General features: G+C 43.7%; 1 protein-coding gene across 1 annotated transcript in view; it reads left to right on the top strand.

The window, feature by feature from the left end:
• The window catches only part of TMPRSS13 (transmembrane serine protease 13), a 157545-nt gene that overhangs the window by 97676 nt on the left and 36036 nt on the right, over positions 1–23833 (top strand). Inside the window, exons 4-10 of the mRNA XM_069224724.1 lie at positions 2535–2657; positions 3475–3631; positions 4720–4818; positions 21243–21286; positions 22369–22540; positions 23434–23606; positions 23699–23797. Coding sequence (XP_069080825.1) covers positions 2535–2657; positions 3475–3631; positions 4720–4818; positions 21243–21286; positions 22369–22540; positions 23434–23606; positions 23699–23797 — 867 coding nt within the window. The remainder of the gene's footprint in view (positions 1–2534; positions 2658–3474; positions 3632–4719; positions 4819–21242; positions 21287–22368; positions 22541–23433; positions 23607–23698; positions 23798–23833) is intronic.

Genomic DNA, 23833 nt, shown 5'->3' with positions numbered 1-23833 from the left:
TATACTGCATAGGCAGTGTGAGGTTGGCATGGCACCCTGAGGGGAGTGCCATGTCGACTTACTCGTTTTGTTCTCATCAGCACACACAAGCTGGCAAGCAGTGTGTCTGTGCTGAGTGAGGGGTCCCCAGGGTGGCATAAGATATGCTGCAGCCCTTAGAGACCTTCCCTGGCATCAGGGCCCTTGGTACCAGGGGTACCAGTTACAAGGGACTTACCTGGATGCCAGGGTGTGCCAATTGTGGAATCAAAAGTACATTTTAGGTGAAAGAACACTGGTGCTGAGGCCTGGTTAGCAGGGTCCCAGCACACTTCTCAGTCAAGACAGCATCAGTATCAGGCAAAAAGTGGGGGGTAACTGCAACAGGGAGCCATTTCTTTACAGGTACGCTAAGACTTTTTTGGCTCTTGTTGCTATTATCGAGATGCAGCTTCCTTAGTTGTTGTTTAGCATAGCTATCACAACCCTAAACCTTGTATTATTTAGATGTCTGTCAGAGATTTGGGGTAATGTGACCTCAGTTGGCGGATGTGTTTGAAGGGGCGAGTCAATGATGATTTCCAGATAGATCTTATGATATGGATTAGTGATCAGAAATGTACTCTAGGAAATTCCATCCAGTTTTTTATATACACGTGTGAGAGTTTGTGTAAGGTGCTGTGTTTTGTATGTAGCCATTCTACATGTGTGGTAGGATGCTATGATGCTTGCGGAGGAATTATTATTATTTTTTTTTTTTTTCAGGAAGGATGAAAATAGTTCTAGGGGCAAAAGTTTAGGACTTTGGAGGAGGATGAGTAATTAGGGAGGATCAGTTCTTTATTAAGTGGAGTTGCTGAGTAAGCAAGAGGATCTTTAAATGTTTTAGTAGTAGTAGCTGGGGTGACAATGAAGCGTTCCATGTGCATTGAGGTGATGAAGAGTTTTATTGAAGGAGGGGTGTAATTCAGGGTGTAAAAGTTGTGTGGATGTGGATGGAATTAAGGAAGAAGATGAAGATGAGGATGGAAAGAACAAGATCTCAGTCTTTGAGTTCAATGTGTGGGATCACATGCCCACCCAGTGACGAATAGCAGAGAGACACTCCGAAATGCTAGCCTGGAGAACGGGTGAAAATGTAAAGAAAATGTGGGTGTTATCAAGAGATGATCAGAGGGTATAAATAAGGACATTTTATCTTTGGCCAAGCTGGTATAGTTTGAGGAAAGGGGCCCAACTGGCAGATAAGTGGACCCAAATACTTAGAGGGAAACGCCCGGAAAAACAACTCCGAAACCACGAAGTCGTGAAAAAGGAAAGCGAAACAACGCTTTCGTTTTCCATGACTTCCTGGTTTTCGTACCTTAACCACGCATGTCTGAACCACGTACATGCGTGGTTAAGGTACAGAAGAAGGGAGTTGGAGTCGACGCGTAAAGGAGGAGGTAAGTTGGGCTGGGACTGGGGCTGGGTTTTTTGGGAGGGGGTGGGTTGGGGTGTTTAGGTTTTAGGGGCGGGGTGGGGACTCGGGGTATTTTTAGTTTTTGGGGCGAGGATGGCGGACTGGGGGTGATTAGGGTTTAGGAGGGGGGAGGGGTTTAGGTTTAAGGGGTGGGTTGGGGGTTTAGGTTTTAGGGAAGGAGGTGGGGACTCGGGTATTTTTAGTTTTTGGGGTGGGGGGCTGGGGGAGATTAGGGTTTGGGGGGCAGGGTTTAGGTTTAAGGGGTGGGTTGGGGTGGTTTAGGTTTTTGGGGAGGGGGTTGGGGTAATTTTGGGGGCGGGGGGTTGGGGTAGTCGTGGGGATGGGGGTTGTGGTAATTTTTGGGGGTGGGGGGCTAGGGGGGAAGCATGCAAAAGTAGCAGATGGATCGACTAGTAGGAGATACACATGGGTGCTGTTTATGTAGAGTGGAGCACATAGAAACCAGACTTGAGTGTCATATCTCCACGTCTACAAGAGAGACCATTAAGTTTTGGGCTTGGATTGACATATGATCCCAGGTATGTTGTAACAAAATGTAGCATTGGTGGGTTGTCGCATGTCCTATGGAAACCCTTCTGTGTCACCTTTCAGCTTTGTTTGGGTATGTGACCTTCTAACACTGCATAGCATGGTACTTCGACCTAAGATCCTATGTGAGAGTGTAATTACCTGCTGCACCTTTTAGATAGAAAGATGGTTGCGATTGATTTTCTTGCATTGAATGTCGTCACACACTGGTCCCGCCTGCCCCGGGTTGTAATGACTAATTCTTAGAATCTGATTTGTATGTTAGCGTGATCTGAGTTCCCTAGGTAACAGGCATTAAGTGCCCTCTTTGCGTCTTGACTGTGGTGATGTACGTAATACTTTCTCTGAAACTAAACCCAATCTGAGGTTCCCTAGGTCCCAGGCAGTAATTGCCCACTTTACCTTTCAGATACAATGGGCTAAGTGACTGATTCTGGCAATGCCTAGAAGGTTAGAGCGCGAAGTCGCTCAGGTCCTATGAAGCAAGACCCGTCCTTCCTACACAGTGCAGTGTCTAATCATGAGCTGTTACTTCCTCTTTCAGATAAATATGGATACTTAAGCAGCAGCTATTACAAGCAGAAAGAAAAGGAATCCTGCCTCGCAAACATGACTCGTTGTAATGGAATCGCAGAGTGCTCGGCGAGAGGAGACGAAATGGGCTGTGGTAATGCTACTGCGTTCTACCCTTTTATCATGTGTGACATCCATGCACCAAACAATTTGCACCTAGAAATTAGTACTAGCACACGTTATGATTTCTTTGCACATACCCGGTTGCCTCACGCTTGTGTTGTAAAAATAAAAATCTGCCATGGATTTTTAACTGTTTTACATTGCACTTCAAATGGCAAAAGTTGAGAATTGGAGAACCATGGTATTACTCCTCTCAAAGGGAAATTGAGCGCATGCTTCACACTATTCACAATAAATATCTTGAAAATATGTTTTTCTTCTCAGCAGAAAACGGAAGTAGACTTGCCTAGTCAGAGAAATTTGTAACCCACCTAATTCTAGGTGATTAGAAGTAAAGCATTATCTTACTGGTGATCCTGGGAAAATCTCTAACAGCACCCCTAAATCTCTTTCCAAAGTATGAACGTTCAAGTTAGAGTTACCGGTGTTTACTGAGAGGATGCTACATTTTTTTTAACCTAAACATCTATTCCAGGACCTGGAGATCTCCTTCTTCCAGCACACTGGCTTGCACAATGTATGGGACTCAGAAAAATCAATGGATTTTTCTTACCTGCCAATATTGGAAGTGCACAGAAATAAGTGACACCATTGAAAATGTACGTGATTCTGGTCTTCATTCCACCCGCACTATAGGCTCTGTCCTTTAACTGAAAAGCTTCGACTCCACGCTGAATGGCATTTCAGCTTTATTTTATTGCACCAGTCCTGAATTTAATAACTGGCTATTTTAGGCTGTGAAGATTGCATGTTATGAGTTCACCAGTTATTATTTTCTCCAACCACAGCACGCTTCAGATGGTCCGATTCCCTGCTTGAGGTGATGTCCAACACACAGCAGAACCTGATGTCGAGGGCACAAGCAGACACATGGCTGCCTGTTTGTTCAAGTGCCTTAGATACGACTTTCCCCTCCACGGTGTGCCGAAAGCTGGGGTTCCAGGGGTAAGTGTTATTTTATAAAACCCAGTTCGTTTCATCGCAAGTAGTAAAATTCATCCTTTGCAACTGATAGACATCCATAGATCCAAATTAGTGCCAATAAGAATATCACAAAGTTATTGTTTCCTGTAGAGATCCCTCATTCCATTATTACCTCAAATTTGATATAAATTAATATTTCCCTCTTTTCATGATGTAAAAAATGCACATCTTTAAATTTAGGGGTGCCTCGGGTTTTTACAGAGGAGAATAACCGGTAGGAGGTTTTGTAGATTTTCTTAGAGGCCTTTGTACTTGAAATGCAAATACAATTACCGCAATTAAACAACTGTTCAAAATGACAATTGTATCCTTATTCCCTCATTTCAGACATCGGTGTGTTTGACATGTGTTGTGAGGGAGAAAGAACCTTCCAGAATGTTGTTGTAAGGCAGAGGATAGGACATTGGATGCCAGAGATTATTCTGTTTTCTCTTACCTGCTATCTGTGGCCACTTATCAGTATCTCCCCAGACAAAGATCTCGGTTGCACTTTAGAGCCACAAAAAGCTTTCATCCTTCAGGTATTTGAGCTGCAAGTAGCTGGAAACAGGTGGTGGAATCTGGATGGATATTATAGTCACAAATATTTATAATATTTATAGGCTATTGTGGCACAATGGTTAGAGCGGCAGACCCTGATGCAGAGATCTGGCTCAGGACCAGGAAGGCTGGTCTTGGGCTCAATTCCCTTGGACGAGGTGCCAAATCTAATTAATGGGTCCCACTCTGTAACTCTGGGCAATAGCTTGCTTAATCTCCACAACAGCCCTGACAGCGCTTGGATGCCTGGCTTCACCCTGGGGTTTGCCCAGGAGTGGGCAGCTCACAGTGAAAAGCCAGGAGGGGTTCCACAGCAGTATGCGTACAGCACCTTGAGACCCTAACGGGTGAGTAGTGCGCTATCCAAGTGCGAAGTTTAAGTTTTAAGTTTATTCTTAGGATTAGTGAGCCAGGAAAATGGTGGTAACCATTCTAGATTTTGGATGGCAACAGTCAGCTACTTGGGATATCAAGGATGTGCCTGATTTTCTTGTTTTTCTTACACACAGACATCCTGTTGCTAGTGCAGTCACCATGCCAGACAACCCAAGTGGCCAAGGCCTTGTTTTCGACAAGACGTCAGATACCATTCAAGGAAGTCTCCGAAGGTGAGAAACTGCCAGTGTAAAATGTTTCAACTCGATATTTCAGGAACGTGAAGGTGTGAGGGAGGAGGTGACGTCCCTTTGGTTTTTCAGTAGCACGTTATAAGGTGTAAAACCGTTTTGTTTTTTTAGCCATAACAAATAAAATGGTCCTTTCTGACCAAATGTAAAGGGTAGGCCCACTGAATAAAGAAACGTGCCAGCACTAAACTGAGAAACTTTTTACTTTTTCCTCTGGGTTTCATATGATCGCCTGCCCACCTCCATTCGTCGTATTATTTTTTTAATTTTTCTACAGTTTTTTCTGCACATAAAGTCGAAAAGTTTGAACCTTGGCAAATTATCTCATGCACCCAAAGGCTACTGATCACTTCTATGGCTGGATACCCATGATTAACACTACTACCCTGTGCCCCTTGCTGCCCACGCCCTTTAATTGCATATTACAATATGGGTAGGACAGAAGGCTATGATACAAATAGAGTGTTGCCCTTCACACCAAAGGATCAGGGTTCTACCAAACCAAAAGTCTAAAATTCCCCTGAGTAGTGTACTTATCTCAATATTCACATTTCTCATACAAATCAAACCAACAACACAAACAACCACATACCACTAAAGATTAAGAAGAAATACAAGGATTTAATGTAATGTCTTTTGTACATAATTTAAACATTTCTCCACATTTTAAAATATCACATACAAAAATAACACCATTAAAATTGAGGCACACATATATCGTACAGAGAAAATAATCATAGACACCACAATTAACTTTGCAGCTCAACAGTTCTACGAATTATGTCACTAGGTTTCTAGGAGCTCATTTAACATATACATATCAGTGCATTGTAAACCATGTCATCAATACTTCGTCAATGTGTTTCGGTGGACATTACCAATGACAGCCACCTTCTTCAGGACAATTTGGATATCAATTTTTCAATAAAGTTCCTATGACACCTATAAAAATATAAAACAAAAACGCATTTTTTTTCAATTCGCACACTTTTTCTGTATGTCAAAACAGCGCTGTTAAATAAAATTCAATAGAACATTTTCAGAAACTCTTTAAAAAAATGTATGTCCCCGGTTGACAGTTTCAAAACCATGCATGTCTTTAACCTCATGTGATATGTATACACAATTCATCGTAGTAGGTCTTTTGTGGTATATGGTTGTATTACTGAGACCCCTGTGAGACAATTTGAAAGTGCACAAGGAGAAAAAGAGGACCCCATTGCCAGATGAAATCAAAATGTCCCAGCACCTGAGATCAGTAAATTCGGAGGGCTCCTTAGATGTGCAAGAGAATGATAAAAGTCATAATCTTGTGGGGGCGACTGGGAATTCGCTTGTATTGTCAGTGGAACATGGGAGGCAATAGGGGCTTAGTGGCCAAAGGATATAGTTCAGGAGCTCGCGAAGTGTGGAACTTGAGTCCTTGTATGGACGGGAGTATCTTCAGGGGATGAATGGGGTGAAAACCCTCCTAACATATTTTTTTTCAGTCAGATTGTCAATGACTGTTGGGTCCTGTCACCACATCACTTGAGACGGGTGCATGCAGTGTTTGCCTTTGACCTGCTGCAGCTGGCAAAGTACAGAGAGACACAAGTGTATTTATTAACTTTGCACGTGGCCACTCCCACTTCACATGACATGCAATTGAAAGTCCCTATGCATTATTTGCGGAAACACTTGGCCCGCAGCTTTATTCACAGTCTTACAAATGCTATTTCCTTGTGCCCAACCTAAAACCACAATACCTTGACCCCAAGTCATAAATCATACTCCCGGTAATAAATAAATTGGTGACAGATCATAAATCGGATAACACGCCATAAATCACCTGGTCATAAATCCATCATCATTAATGACCATCACCATGGATACATCTTATGCTGCTTACTCTCTGCTTAGCATGTGCGCCAGTTTGGCATTTCCTGTTGCTGCTTGCTCCTTGAGCTGGAGCTCTAATGTCTCTACCGAGAGGAGGGGTAATGCATTAACTCATAACTTTTAGGTCCAACTCGCTGCCTTGCATAGTCTATTTTGTTCTGCCGGCTGGCGGGCCAGGCTGCGAGTGCCGTGTCCTGACCCTTTTTCCTCTCTGACTGCGTTACCCTGCTGTGAGGCATCCCAAGGCAAGTGAACAGTCTGCCACCCGCGGTGACCTTCCCAACTCCTCAAGCTCGCTCAAGTGCTTCTTGCTGTGACAAACCTTGGCTGTAGGTGTGGGCGGGTAGGACTTCCTTCATCAGGTGCTGCTGGTCACCGGCGTGCCCTAATACCTGTGTGCCCCACCACTTATAGGGGCACCCGTGCTCTGCGGGCACCTTTTTGAAAACTGTGTGGCCTCTCATTGGCCCCTTATTCGCGCCACTCGCACCTTCCTTGGTGCCTTTTTTTTGTGCCACCCCCACACACCTGCTTCCGTTCCAGCCTAAGGGGGGTAAGGAGGGCTGCCACTGCATGCCCCCCGGCCATCTTGCCCTCTGGCCATCGTTGCCAGGCCTTGGCGCCGGCTTTCTGAGCCCCCTTTGGGAGCGGCCATCTGCCAAAGTTGCATTCCAGCAGGCCCTTGCTATACTATCAACCGTCTCCGCAGCAATGAGGCCTGCAGCGCGCTGAGTCATGCTTGCAATGGAGGTGTCTTTCACCTCAGAGACCAATCTGTAGGGTAAGGAGGTCAATTAACTAAGGTCAAACTGCCCTAAAGGAAAATCGGGCAGGGCCCGACCGACTGTTCTGACAGGTCAGTGTGTGGGACTTTTTGTAGGCTGCTTCTGGGCCAGTTTAATGGTCTGCTGGTCCGTTTTTTCCCCTCTGGATTTCCCTGATATTAAGCACACATTGACTCAGCAAGCATACATCCATGCAGGCTTTCGAAGTTGCAAAACAATTCTGCAGCGTGCCTCTACAAGCTCAAACGTGCCGTAATCTGCTAACATGGGCCACTTTTTTAGATTTTTTGTGTTCACTATTGGGGGGGGTACCTTCTAATTTGCCGTCCCATACCAACACTACAATAAACCGACGCCAGTGTTCTGAAAAACATGTTCAGGTCATTTTGAGGGGATGACGAAAGCTTGGGCGATGCAATTTTTTCCCTTTCCATGGGAGAAATAGTCTATTCTGTTTTTCCCACAGTATTTTTGACCTGGAAAATGGAAGACTGACATTTTGTCAGCTATTTGGATATCTTTGTTTTCAGTTTAATTCTGTCTTTTGTGTATGAAATGGATCGTTTGAAATGCTCAACTTTATGCAGAATACAGTGTCACAATTTACCACGGTTAATTCATCCTTGCATCCCCCCTGGGCTTCTAAAGAAAAACTATGGCCTGCGTAATAAACGAGAACCAATTTAGTTTGTGTTACGGGCGTTCTAAATAGTTAATATTAATAAGACACTTGCTAGTGAATCACTGCATCTTACAGCATTTGACCGCACTAAAAAAGTAAAGTGGTGCCAAATTCTATTTAAAAGCCAATTATTTTAGGTTTTTTTTATAAAGCAAAACCTCTCCAGCTCTCAAAGTTTATATACAGCAATTCCATACTTCTCTCAAACTTCAAATGTGAGCCCCTAGAAACCAGACTATTATTTTTCTACTGGCCTAGTAGTAGGCTAGTAATTCTTTGGGCCACTTCGAAATGGACCAAAGTACTGTTATGCAGCCCTTATCGGATCTATGGCGGAACGACTGCAGTGCGCACAGGTGGCAAAATACACAGGCACAGCACCACTGTGCAGCTCTGTGCTTCTCGAGGCAGATATACTAGTTATAGTAACCATTCATACAACGTAGTTCACATGGGATCTCCATGGGCTCAACCTATGAAGGATAAATGGCTGAGTCGGCCATCCCAGGATTAAAAAATCACCCATAGAAGTTGCTGAAATATGTCTGAAATGCACATAACATACGTGTTTTTAAAATTTGCTCCTACTTATGCAGTAAAGTGCTTGAATCTCATACTCGCAGAAACCGCACACCTCTGCTATTGAAAGGAAGTATATTTTACACTACTCGTGTATTTTGTGTTGTAGTCGAGGCCCTGCTGCTCTTCTGCAGTACATAAGGATGCTGGCAAAGTGCTGGCACTTTCTCTTACAGTTGTTGTCTGATTCTCCCGAAGAAATCATACGCGTGAGCGTAAAGCCTTCCTAAGGAGCCGCAGATACAAACTTCCAGGTCCCAGTGTCATTGGCACACTGGGGCCCAGTTACACAGACCGCGGGAAGGGGGGACGCTGACCGGGAAACCTAGGTTCAGGGAGACAGAACATAGGGATAGGGAAACCAAAGCACAGACACAGAAAGACACTAACTTAAGTGCAGCAAAAAAGGTACTGTGACTGGGAAAACTAGATGGTTAGACAATGCGTTAAGTGTGCAGATAACGTGATGATGAGCCATGACCAAGAGAACAATCGAGCTAGGGTTCAAAAACATAGAAACACAAAGGCAGAAACAATGGTCGAGGGAAATATGGATTTCAGGAGAGGGACAGAATCTGGTGCAGAGAGCCATTGGCTCTAAGACAGAAAGAAACAAACACCGGGGTGTGGAGATACGGACATAGGGGCAGAAGAAGGCAGTCTTGGGCTGTGAATACAAAGACACTGGGGCATAGAGATACACCAAAGAACAGGAAGTTGGACAAGAGGCATAGGAGAAGTGAATGATGGCACAAGAGAGATCAACACTAAAAGGGTACATTACATAGTCTCTGCTATGGAGTCACAAACCCTACTACATCTAGATGAGAGACACACAGCCAGGGAAATGGGGACATCCGACAGGAAGAGTCAGGCCAGGCTCCACTCACCCACCTGGTCAGGATGGCCCATCCTGCTAACACCTAGTCCCTCTTTGTGATCCTGTCTGGTAGGAATACAGAGAGTTCAACTGCCAACTACACCTAGTCATGTTATATAGGCTGCAGGCACCAAATGGTTAGGATGAGAAAATGACAACTTTCTAAAAATCGCAGTTTCAGAATTGTGACTTAAAACTCTACTTTGCCATTAAAAAGAGTTTTAAATTACAGTTCACTAGTGTTCAAACAGGATATTTCTACTTATTCCCAAACAAAAGATAAGTCATTTAAAAAAAAAAATGTAATAAGGTAACCTAGTGTTACTCTTTGGGAGAGGTAGGCCTTGCTGTAGTGAAAAAAAACATTTACGAGTTTTATACTACCATGACATGTAAAACCTAAAAGTATATGGCCAACATTTTAAATACAATGCACCTTGCCTTATGGGCTGTTGGGTATAAGCCAATTTCACAATTTTTAAATGAAAGAGCACAAGCATTTTTGACCCGGTTGTCAGTGATAAAGTGCACAGAACCCAGGCTTAGGAACCTTAGGCTCACAATGTAGGATGTCATTCTCCCAATATGAGGTGATCTCCTGAGGTGTTCTCCAGCTGCCTGGGCTTCAGCTTGCATTCTTGAGCCCTGTACATAGAACATAGTTCATTGTACAGATATTACAATCTATTACAATTTAAAACCATAATCAATTAGTTACAACAGCACATAAACAACCACTTTTTAACACGTGCACAGTTTGAAAGCCAATATTGCTATTAAAACACAGCACTTATACCAACAATATGATCACAGTAAAGGCTTGATTACCTTAATTATGTACACATTTTAGCAGCAAAGAGTTCAGCGCTGAATGGCTGTACATTTATATCGAGAGGGTACATTTGAATTTTGTAGTTTGGATTTTACTTTACCATCCAAACAGTAAAAGAGAGACGACATTGCGCATATTGGTTGCTAAAATGACTACGTAAGTCTTTAAAGTTCTTGTGTGCCTGCCATTTTCCATCTCTCAAAAGAAAGTGAAACATCCACAACCTAGTACACATATTGGTTACTAAAACAACTACATGAATCCTTAAAGTGCTTACATGCTTTTCATATTCTATCACCCAGAATGGGAGACAAAAACACTTGCATCAATAGGGCAAACAACAATAAAAATCTAAAAACCATATAACCTGAAAAAAATCCAACATACACATTACCCTATAAAAACAGATAGGCGAGAGATGCTTGCATAAGCCATTATTCGCTGCTCGCAGTGCCCTTCGTGAACCTAAATAATGCAACATTAAGAGATTTGGTCATTAAGACATTCAACATAGTGTTATCAGGATCCTTAGATGCAATTATGGCCTGCCGACGAGAGCAGACCCTAAATTCGTTCCTCTTACCCCACAGGAGGGATCTACGCTCCTTCAACAGTGCTGAGCACAAACATACCACATGTTCAAAGGATTCCTCCACCTTCCACAGCCCCTGCAAATTACACCACCTGCTGGCTGACGCCAGTTGGGAAGATGCTTCAAAACAGCCCAGTCTTCCAACCTAAAGTCCATGAATTTCTCCTTCAGATGAATACCATAAGTACAAGAAAGATATTTGGCCAGGGATGCTGGCTGATAAGTACTGATTACTGCCCAAGCATGGTTGCATTTAACAAGGAGGGCTCTGTCTGAGTGAAAGGCCCATAACTGCACACTCTTTTTGATACCGATTTCAAACAGTCACTGAGATGGATTGTCAGTCCAAAGATCCTTACTCTCAGTAACTGCCTACAATCATCCAAAACGAAAGTAAGACCTTTTTGTCTCCCAGGAACTATTTTCAAACCATAAAAATGACTTCAAACTGTTCTTTTTTTGCCCTCACTTTTACACAATTTCAGAAAGGCGCCAGCTGCCCCTTGAGTTAGGAGGCCAAATTTAAGCCAAACCTGGGCAGGGGATGATAATTTCGACAGACAAAAACCCTCTTTTAAATCCTATTAACCAAGATATTCAGCATGCAACTCTCTACCCAGCAAAACGTCCTACCCATAGGTCAATGAGGGTGTGATCTGCGTTCATGGCTTCCACTAGTGGTGACAAACTTGGCCCCCTAAGAGATTTAAATAATTTCAAGAGATTCCTGGAAGGCCAATGCTCTTAGTTCGGCCTCTTTTCTCTGCTTCACAAAGCTGTCCCTGGCATCAATATGCACCCCTAAGTACTTATAACTGTGGTCTGAAATTATTTTATTGCTGTTATAATGCTGGTACCACCCCAAAGCTGGAAGCTGTGTAGAATGATAACTGATTAATCAGCCCCTCCAGGCCTACTCTTGTGTGGCTAAGCATTGCCAGGTCATCAGCATAGAGCAAGTGGCTGATCCGTAGGCCACCATTCTTGGGGGAATGGCAGTTAGTAGTGTCGCTTAGTATTGACAGATCCATAATAAAAAGATTGAAAAGAAGGAAGCACACACACACACACCCCTGCTTCCCACCACAAAATGTGGGGATTTCCCTCGAAAAGGAGTGGCCGTCTCCCAATTTAATGCAGACCCAGGTGTCTGTATGCAACTCAATTATTGGCCCCAAGTGCACAGGTGGTATTCCCCATTTTTGTAATATGGCCTACAAAATCCCCCTTGGGCCCCAATCAAACGCTGCCTTAAAATCCACAAAGCAGCAATGCAGCACAGAGCCTGATAACATTACCTTGTCCATCAGAACAGATGGAGCTATTAAGTTGGTCAGTGTAAAAAACTTTTTACATATTGGCATTAACCCCGTGAACTCAGCCAAAGCCCAAAGGTCCTCTAACAGGAGACTAGCATAATGTTTAGCCTCATTGGCAAGTAATGGTATAAGTATGTATTGTCTGGGTCTGACCTTGAGCCTCCATTATGCAGTGGCTGGATTATAGCACCATGCCACGACTCAGGGACTCTGGAGGACTTTTCACACTAGTCAGAGAGGGCTGATCTGCCCAAAAGGTTGTATCCTGCTTAAACAGTACTTGTGGGAGGCCATAAGGGCCTGGTGTTCCATCTTGTTTTGCCCTGGATATAATGCTATAAAGACGATATGATGAATGAGTTATGGCTTCAGACTGAAAAACAAAGGTTCCGGCGCTAAGTGCGAAAGGTTGGACGATATTACAATGAGACTCTGCGCCTCCTTATCCAGCAAATGTTTTTCAAGCTTATTTACAGAAAAATGGCTGCCAAGAATGATGCCCACTCTCCATCCGAGATGTTAATACTGCCATACCTCTTTTGCCCATTTGCCAATTTACTAACTAGGGACCACCATTTTCTTGAATTTTAGTTCTTGCTGGCCCAGCCAGCTTTACCCAGAAAAGGTTGAGAAGTTTCTGTTTTTCCTCTTAAATGGCCTTCCTGTAAGCCTTCTGTGTTTCCTTAAATTAAGTCAATAAAACCTTTGAATCTGGACTCTTACAGTTCTCTTCCAGGGTAATCGGCGTAATTCACTCTTTTAATTTACCAGTGACATACATAGAAAACCCATACCTGGGTCTACCACTTTTATACTCTCTGGAGGCAGCTTTCCAAAATTATGTGTACTCTGGCAGCACACAGCTTGCCTCTGCCCAGGTTTCCTGCAGAGCAACAGTTTCATAACAATTTAGGAATTAAATTAAATCTGCAGATTGTAACTTCTGAGCAACGCTGTTGATGTTCCAAGAACATAATGCCAAAGATTCATATTTAGGCCTAGGGGGCACCTCCAGAGAAATTCATTCCGGGCACCAGTGGGTTAAGGCTGTGGGTAACCAGTCTGTTTATCCTTAAAAAATTACCAGCTTCATCCTTTACTGTGGAATTGTGTGAGATGGAAGGGTCCTGAGCACCTTTCAGAATTGAATATGGTTTCGACCCATAGGGGGCTTATGGGCTTAATGCATTGGACAGCAATGAGGGGTAACCAGGAGTCTTAAAGGGGCTAATTGTGATGCCCCATGAATGAAATGTATCTTTTCTGGCCAAAATTGAGTGTGCTAGGGCAGCAGAGACTAGTGTCACAACAGTAGCTTCCACAGTCTGAATGCCCTTTGGATGAAGAAATTCAATAGCGATATCACATCACCAGACCCTGTGCCACCCAACTTGGGGATTGCCTTAAGAAATCCTAAAATGTTCCCCCTGGTCAGTATGTCATAGGCACCTCTCGAGCAATATTCAGGATTGAAAAGTAACCTTGTGGTAGAGCACTCGGGGAGGATCATTGTTTGAGGGACTGGCCATCTTAGATAAGTCCGACTCACCAGCCTAGAGTCACCTATACATTCCTCTTGCCTCAGTTCCAACAAATCAGTGTGAGGGATCTTATCTTTATAGAATGAAACTACTTGTGTGTGTGGGGGGGGGGGGTGTTTTGGTTCACAAGAGGCATTGCAGAGAAAATATTAACCTGTGATCTTGCTGCATCACAGCTGATTGTTTCAGAGACATGTTTTGATGAAACATCTGGGATATTTACATGTCTATCCACTCCAAGACTTGTGGCGACTGATGTTTGGAAGCCTTTATTGTTACTTTTAGTGGAGGGTCAGATGCCTCTTCTAATAGTGTTCCCTTCCCTGAGATTGAAGTATTAGGCGATAGATTTCCCACAATTTCACTTCTCTATTGCGAACAACCCTAAGTAACCAAAGGTGAGTCAATTGGCAAATCGGGTTACAGACTCCACCTGATGCTGAAAATCATTTTGGGCCAGTCGTTGACATTTATTTATGCTTACTGGTCGAGAGGGACTCAGACTGTTTTCCGTTGTTTACAGAGTCTTTTTGTTCTCTTACTTAATGTTCCATGTGATGGAAGATCAGCCACTAACGAAGTTCATTTTAGTGAGTCAGCGTGTAAAATGCCAGAATGATGAGGGAACCAAACTATGTCTGTAGGCTGTGCTCCAAGGTAATGGGTCGTTTGACAGTCTGTGCTGACAGGGATACCTTGATCAAATACTCCAATAGCTTCATGAAGGTTCAGCTTTAGATTTTTTAAGTAAGCTTTTGATGAGAAGGAAGTATTCGTGCAAAGTTTTAATTGTTTTTCTTTGCTGGTTCGGATTGATGGACCATATTCTCTGATGGCAATGATTGCTCTGAACGAAATGAAGACCTCTTAATGTCTGACAGAACTGAGCTTAAAATAGTTGGGAGAGAAGACAGGCTTTCTATGTTAACAGAGCAGCAACAGGCCGCTTGGACCAGATTAGTATTTGCATGCACTCTGACAATCAACTGATTTAAATATTCTATTTTGCAGTCGGTCCCCGCCACATTTGTGGCTAATGTGTTCAGCAAATCAACCTGCACATCCACGTTGTCAGAATGATAATTTAAAGCCAGAATAGTAGATTGTAATGTTTGCAAAAAAACTGAGACCAAACAGAACTATAGGGGTCAGCTGCAGCACTGGTCATGGTCTTAAGCTGAGTTACCTAGGCATTCCACAGATTCTGTGCGAAAGCAAGATAGGTCCAGGAGAGATTGATTATATGGCTCCATCCCATTAAATTCAATTTGAGAGTTGCCTGTACCAGCCGCACTTGGTGATTTTGTTGGAAGTAAGGGCAATATACTGCCAGTCGGATAAAGGGTCCATTGTGCAGCCAGTGGACTGGTAATAAGGTCCATGCTGTTGTCCTGCTGGCAATTGAGACCTTGATAGACTTGTGCATTCTGCAGAGAAGACAAAAGATGGAGAAAATGGAAATGGCAAGAAAGACGCTTCCAGGGCAGAAAGCATAGGCTGCGGGCACTTGAAATAGCTATTGGTGAAGCCTCATGCCTCTGCGGAACCAAAAACGAGTTAACCACTTGTGAGGCCGGGGAGGCTATTTTCTTAGAATCCAAAATATCAATGACTAAATCCTCAGCCTCTGGGCAGCTTATAAGGCCGGAGAGACCCACAGAAGGAGATGGTAACGTGGGGGAGTGTACTTGAGCTTGAAGTTAAAACAACCGGGCCCCTTTGCTAAGGTCTCAGTGACCCTGTTTGTCAAGGGTGCACTCACGGTCCACTACTTTTTTTAACAGTAGGGATTTTCTTAAAGTAAGCCAGCATGGATGACTCATGGGGCAATGCAGAACCCAATTGATTGATAGTGACGGAACCCAGAGACTTTGGGGACGCTGTGCTTGATGGATTAGCCGTAGCAGTGCTTGGTACAAAACTCCGAGAAACCACTGGCGAGATAGAGTTTATGATTTAGAGTTGCTGCCTATTCCTCTGAGCCGACTGCTGTTGGTCTGTTGCATTATGACCATTATCTCCCAGTCTGCACTTCTTACGCCTTTGGATTATTGCAGGTTCCCTTCTTGCCTTGCCTGACCGCATGATCCTCTGAGTTCTTACTGCCTTCTTACTTGCCTTCCCTCATGCCTTAACTGATGAACTGATGAATTTTGGGAGGAAGGCGCCGGCACAGTTTGGGCCGCTCTTTAAAAAATAAATATATATTGCCCCCTAAGCAACTTGATGTAAGCAGTATCGTAGACACAGCCGGCAGACCTAGCAAATGAGGGGAGCTCTATGAGAGGCTTAAGAACACTTGAGAATTTATGGGAGGACGGAGTCTGGCAAGGAAGGAAGGACAGGACAGGACAGCTTAGCCAATGCAAGCCACACTGTCCTAATGCCAGCTGCCTCTGTCTGATGCAAGCTGCCTCTGTCTGATGCAAGCTGCCTACAGCCTATGCTTTCTGTCCACCCCCTCTGCCCCCACTTGCCTGGATGTTGATGGTCATAGTTCTAAATTTCTCTTAAACTTGTGCTTCCACTTGTGCCACTAGTCAGCCTCCTGGCTGATTTTCCTCAAGGACTGCACTCTGCCCACCACACTCAACACTTTGTGCCAGCCATTGCAGCCCCCAGTAGTCATCCTCCTGGCTGATAATTCTCTCATGGACTACACTCCGCCCACTACATTCGACACCTCTTCACAGCTGCTGTAGCCGTCACCGATCAGGTAGAAAGACGCCAGGGGTTGTGGGCAGACGCAGCAGCAGCCGGCGGGGGAGACAAGAAAGAGCAGGCGGTGGGCCGTTAACAGCAGCAGGAATGGCTGGGCTGAAGTGTGGGTCCGATGAGAGCTGGCAAGGCCCAATAGTGAAACGGAGCGGGGCACGATGCTGAGCCTGAAGTCTGAGCTCCAGGCTCCGCCTCTGCCAGCGTATGTGCATCCGTTCAGTGTTACAAGAGTTGGCCCCTCCTACAGTGCTTTACAGAATTCAGCCCTGTCGGCCTACCCTCAGCAGGAAATCTGGTATGCTCAGGCAGGTTTCCTAGGATGTCAATTTCCTCCCCGGTAGGATCCAGGATGGCTCCCTCTGGTTATGATACCTCCTGGACCATGAGAGCTTAAGAGGCTGGCTTCCCACACCCCTTTACCCTTCTTCCTTTTGGCAGTGGCCTGGGCCACTTTTCCAGCCTTAAGGCATTCTTGACTACCCTCTTGGGAAGTGATGGCCAATGTGGTCATGCCCACCAACTCAGGCAACCCTAACATCTTTAAGTGTGACCTGAGCTCCATTTCTTTCCCGGCAATGTGCTCCGGATCATTGCCTAACAGGCATTGCAGGACTCACAGCTACTTTTAGAGAAGCTGAGATCTGTGGCTGCTCAGGGCCTAGGGGTGACTTACATGTATTACAGATAAATGTTTAGGCCTGGCAAAATGTTGATTTTTGCCAGGTCGACATGACAGTATAAAATAGCACACACAGACTAAAATGACAGATCTGAGGCATGTTTTAAAAGGCTACATAAGTGGGTGGCCTAATATGGGCTGCAGGCTCACTAGTAGCACTTAATTTAGAAGCCATGGGTATATGTAGTACCACTTTACTAAGAACTTAGAAGTAAATTAAATAGGCCAGTTGGGTGTAATCCAATAATACCACATTTAAAAGGAAGAGCACAAGCACTGGTTAGCAGTGGTAAAGTGCATAGAGTCCTAATGTCAATACAAGCAAATTCAGCAAAATAGGAGTGAAAGCAAAAGGTTTAGGTAAAACCATGCCAAGGATGTGAAGGCTAATGGGTGACATTCACTTGGAGAAGCAAATCAGCAAGAAGAACACTTAGAAGGAAGGTCATGACAAAAATGGCCCCTCTGTGGCGCTACACACCAGCTAAACTGCATGAGTGGGACAAAAGCCAATTAATATCCTGTTGATGAGGTTGTGGGATGATTGGCACACTAGGACATGTCAACTTGCATGTCCAAAAGCACACATGTTTGAGACCGAGGTTTTGGACGTGGTTGTCGACGATGTCCCAAACGTCAATCCCATGCAAGCAAATGGGACCCCCTGACACTCAGACTTTCACATTACATTCATTAAGGGGTAGACCAGTGTCCTTGGCTCATGGGCTGTAAAACATGTCAAAACAACTCTGTGCAGACAGTAGTGTCAGATAAACGTGACCGGTCGCATCGCATTTGGGAATTACTTGGCATGGTGAAATTTACCATGTCTCAAGATGAGGTACAGCATTACGAGAATTAATAGTCATCATTCTAATCCCGTTTATCGATTTGGTGTAGAAACTTGAAATGCTTAGCTACCAATGTATAACTAATTTAGCAGAATAGTTTTCAGAGCCGTTTGCACATTTTAACTTAAGGGACTCTGTTCTCGAGAATGTACCTATAAAATATTCAACTTCATTTTCCTCATGCAAGGCACAGTGATACGGAAGTGCATCTCATGTTTCAGGTGACAAAGGATCATATTGTGGACTGAGTTGGCCTAGCTCCGCCTTTCTAAGCACTCCATTTAGTAGCTAGTTGTCGTTTTTTTTCCCTTACATAAGTATTCAGACACAGAGTATCTCCTCCAGAGCATTATGCTGCGTTTCATTTTGGTTTATGTTTGCAACTCTGTTTCAAACTCCTTTCAGTCTTAGGTGTGTAATGCCCCAGTCGTTGCTATCGTATCAGGGGTTTTCTTGGAAAGCGAGGGTTGTTTTCTGGAGTTCTAGTTTAGTCTTTACAGTACAGAAAGCACACAAGGCCGTTTTCTGGAGGCATATCATGACCTGGATGAGTGTTATAGATTAGTTTAATGTTATCTGATCCCTGCTTTCCCATTTGTTAAATCGTTTTGGTTGTTTTTACTTTGCATTTTTTCTGCCAGATCACGTTTTTAGTTTTTTATTTATTTTATTTTCAATTCCGTGAGTTGTAATAGTTCTGTAGTGTGTCAAATCTGTCAAAGTCCTTTTATTTTTAGGGAACAGAACCACATGTGACCCGCTTAAGTGTATAGTAGCTAGTAGGGTCTCCTACATAGGCGTGCGCTGGAGTGAACGTTACCACTAATAGAACATAAGGCATGGAAACCCCTTACAGGGTATTTTCAGTACTTTATACTGCAGTAGAAAAACGCATTCCCAATGTAGTTCTGTGATCTGGAAATGGAGCAAAGGGAACATTTGCAATTATCTGAAAACTTGGATGTGGATCAACGCGTGCCCTCTATGTACTTTTATCCATGCCACTGATAATGCCAAGGCAGTTCCTGGCAACTGCGCTATAGAAGGACTAAATGAATGTGATGAAACTGCGACATTAGCCAAGTTTCTTCTTGAAGGAGTAGTGAAAAGGTAAATGATATTCAACAAGGAGACACCAGCCTATTCAGATACTTGCACTACTGAGCTGCTCTGAATGCTCAAATGCTCTGCGATGTGATTGCTAAAGCAGCGTAAAGAGAATCCTACATCACGTCACACAAAGGGAGGCGAAAAGGGCAATCCATATCATCAAAGCATGCTGCCGATCCTTCTATTAGATGTGAGCCAATAGTACTATGAGTTTGAGTGCTCATTTACAGATGAAACAAAGTGTGAACTGCGTCTTTAGCCTGGGCTACTGGTAGAGTGTAGTGAACTTGAAGCACACAGAACAAGTATGAGGGTTAGCCAAGAAGCTTTACCTCGCACCCTTTATCTCCGCCAACCGGGGTAGCCTATGTACACAGAATGCGCTGAAACAATGGCTCTTTCATGGAATAGATTGGTGCCACAAAACCACATCTCCTAGCCAAACAGCCCTTCACTCTTGGAACAGAGGCACCAAAATGTGTCCAATTCTGCTTAAAAACAAAAAAACAAAAAAAAGGGAAAATGAGTGAGATAGCTAAAGTAAGAGAGGGTGATAAGAGGGGGGGGGGTCCCCGGATTCGATACTCCAGGCAATGTTTACAATCTTATTGATGCATTTCAATATTTGTCTTACATAATCATATTATTGGCTGGAGATTGTTGCCACTACCAGAACTTTCAGGGAAATGGGGATTTTTGTTATGCTGACTATTCTGTAAAATATAGAGTGCACAAGGATACTGGCTGACAAAGCTCATACGATTGTTCATGGGGTGTTTATTAGAGGATGTTGCTCTATGGCAGTTCTGTGAAAATATGCTGTCATTGTCCTGGTACTCCTGGCAGACGTTCTTCCAATTTTTAAAAATGCTAATATGAACGGGGTTGTAGTTCCCTTTGATTTCTACAACATAGAGATGTTTTAGAACTGCTCCACTCCCTTCCCAAGGTGGAGAGACGGGTTTTACTTGTACTGAGGAGAATTAAACCTGGTTCTTTTACCACTTGAAACTCCACTTTCTGATAAATCTTACAGGTTGATATGCCCCATCAAGCAATGTTCACGGTTTTATATGCCTACCATTTGTGAGAATCTATTTATGTAAATTAAAGTACTCCTACACAACCGTCTAATTGATTTTTTTTGCAGAAGTAACAATATCCTGATTATGTATGACCGGTGCTGCATTATTGTCTCATCTATTGTTTTTCATCTGACATTTGTCTTACTAACATTGCAGACTAGTGAGTGAAGCAATGTGACAACATCATGCCTGTAGAATGGCTGACTTACATGAAGCACACAAAAGTTGAATAACCAGGCAAAATCAGGCAATTAGCTAGTAATAAGGAATTGTAACAAACACTTGAGTTCTGTCCAGTGTGCTGCCACGATAATGTGACTCCCAATAGGGTGAACTCTTCACAAACCTATAATGTTGTCTCTAGGTGATGAGAGTTAGGGCTGCAAAGGAAGTATGGGTGCCTGATCCTTTTAAATGTGTGTTTTAGAAAATGTGGGTCTACTGGCCATGTGCTATCGGGGCTGAGTGGGGCAACTTAAAAGTCTGTGTCAAGCTTAAATTTAACTTTGTGTGCTAAAGCAGCTCCTTACAGAAAGTGGTCTCTGCATCTAAACTGCGACAGTCCAGTCTTATTCTTAAGAGCCACCTAAAACTGAAGGATGTTTTGACCTTGATGCGTTTTCCGTTCACTGACACACCCCTCTTGTTCATGCCTTACCAATTTGACTAGCGATAATGGTGCAGTGTTTTAATTCTAATTTTAACAGTCCTATCTTTTCAGACAAAAAAGTTGCAATTGATACATTCACCCCCCCTTCCTGCTGGCACCTCTAGGCATAGCAGGGAAGAAGACCCTGTTTGAGCTGAAGCTCATGCAGAGTGGACGGAGTCTACCATTTATCACAATTCTCCTCTTCTGTCTCCTTTCCTAGGACCCAGTGTCCCAACAGACAGTACCTCTCTTTGAGGTGTTCAGGTAAGAAGGAACCTGGTGGCTACACCCATTTTGCTTTTATCAGTTGCATGTTGTACCACAGGTTTGCCTTACCTTAGGGAATGTTGGACACCCTTGACCTCCCTCCACCGCAGATCCATATGTCTCTTATACTGCTCATCTGTTTTTTGCCACAGCTCAATATTGTTTGCTTTTTTGTTTTTTGATTTTTGGTGTAATTCTCTTCTAAAGGGTTGTGGTCAATGATTTTAATTTCTACTGAATGTCTTCACTTGTTACCTTGAAGACTCGATGTTTCCAATTAGGAAAAAGCAGTTTTGCAAACAGTCCCGTGCCAACGGCTTCCAGTCTTCAAATTCTTCAAACTAACTAACAGCACCTGCTTACACCGCTTTTTTTCATCATGACCAATGGGTCTTTCCTTGATGCTTTCTTGTGTGCCTTCGCTTCACTGCCCCTTTATGCCTGAGAACTAGAGTTTATTTGTGCCAATGTTTATAACTGCTTACTACTGCTACCTTAGACAACATTGTTCCCATACTCTGCATGTCTGAAATCTTGATTTACATTTTTTGCATGTGTGCGCCTTCTAAACTCATTGCTGTTTCCTCAAGAGTACCAACATTACGCTTTGGGAATATGCGGCTTATAAACCTACTCTGGGCTTGCAAGCATGTCCTGTATGTGGGCTGTTCGATTACCCTGACAGTGTTCCTGGTTGTAGTAACTGAGGCAGTAGTAAGGTGGTAAGCTGCTTGCACAGTTCTTGGGTTAGTGGGCCTGAGCGCTTTAACACCAACCACATGCCATGGATCTGGGAAAGCCCAGTGTCTGTAGATGTGTTTGCCTGGATGATTCTACATTGGTGGAGCAATATCTTGTGGGTTATTGTGGTACTGTAAATATGGCTGTGGGTGATCATGATAGTGACTAATGTGTTACAGTAGTCATAGCTTGATTGACGTTGGACACTAACCAGGATAACAAAGTAGATCGTCTACAGAGTGGTTGCATTGTAGTAGCTGTTTTGTATTAGTAGGGTGAGGTTGTACCTGCAGATGTTTCTGTTTTATGTTCTCTTCTGAACACTTCTCCCATCACAGACTGCGGCGAGAGGAGTTCCAGCAGAATCATTGGAGGGGTAGCAGCGAGCCAGGGCGAGTGGCCATGGCAGGCCAGCCTTCACTTCACTATGGGCAGGCAGTCTAGCCATGTCTGTGGAGGAACCCTCATTGCTAACCAGTGGGTGCTCACAGCAGCACACTGTCTCTTTGAGTAAGTAAAGGTGGCAGTAGTGCAGAATAAATTACAGTGAAAAAGAAAATGAAAGGTAGCACAACCCTCTTTAAAGGGTATTATATATTGGAGATGTTTAAAAAGTTAAACAGCAGTTGAATACATCTTATTGATTTTGGGGCTAGCCAGAAGGTTTGCGTGTTTTTGACAGGGAGGTCCACGTTTTAGAGAAGTAAATTTGCAGTGTGTTGCACTCTGGGTTTGTGTGAGGGCTTCAGAGAAACTAAGACAATGAGGGACCAAGTGGGAACCTGATTTAGCAATCACACCAAATAAGTAGTCACCCTAATGCTCTTCTATGTGGCTTGCCAAGCATGCTTTCTGACCAATGAGCTTGATTGATTGGCTGCCCCACTGTTAAGGGGACAGAAAGTGAAAATAATAGAGGAAGGCAGTGCTTGTTGATGAAGATTTTAGAAGGTCTCTCCCTGTGTTTTTGGACCTGCATAGTGGGATGGAAAGGCATTTCTTTTAAAAGACAGATGAAACCAATTGCCAGTACTCCACAAACTCCCAAGGAAGACATTGGAAATTCAGATGTACAGTTTTTGTTCAAGGTCGAACTGCATAGAAATTTAGGCCCAGTAATGCACTACTATAGACCTGAAACAAATGCTCGATACAAGTTAAATCTACCTTAGTATGGAGCAGAGCTGCCCATATGCGAATGCTGTGGCATATGTGCACCTCTGCTCCCTGCTAAGGTGGATTTAACTTGTGTTATTAGCTATGAGCACCTTTTAAAAGGGGTTTATTGTGTTTCCAGTTGGAGAGAGTGGTCTTTGTCGTCCTATCTGACAACTGTAAAGGCAGTGGACCAGTCTAGTCATCAAATAAATATAAATACGTTTTCTCCATCTATCTTTCATTAGAGACAGCAAATATATGCCAGACCATTGGCTTGTGTACTTTGGGACTGTCAGCCAACATGACCTTCCAAATCCATCGCGGGTCGCCACTATTATTGTGAACACAGACTACAGCGACAACACAGACGACTACGATAGCGCTTTGTTCAAGCTTAAGGCCCCCGTCACTTACACACGTAAGACCTCTCTGAACACCACCCTTTCCTCTTCTGCACAAAAAAAGTTGTGTTCTTAACGAGCCTCTTGCTATTTACTTCTTCTGTTTCAGCAAACATCCAGCCAGCGTGTCTTCCCATGGCTGGGCAGATCTTTCAGCCAAAAGCTAAATGCTGGATCACGGGTTTCGGCAAAACGAACCCCAAATCAGGTAAAAAGCCTATAGTTGATTCACTTTATCATATGT

This window comes from Pleurodeles waltl, chromosome 3_1, assembly GCF_031143425.1.
Source record: "Pleurodeles waltl isolate 20211129_DDA chromosome 3_1, aPleWal1.hap1.20221129, whole genome shotgun sequence".
Lineage (NCBI taxonomy): Eukaryota > Metazoa > Chordata > Amphibia > Caudata > Salamandridae > Pleurodeles > Pleurodeles waltl.
Note: the sequence above shows the minus strand (reverse complement) of the source record. Positions and strands in the feature narration are given on the sequence as shown.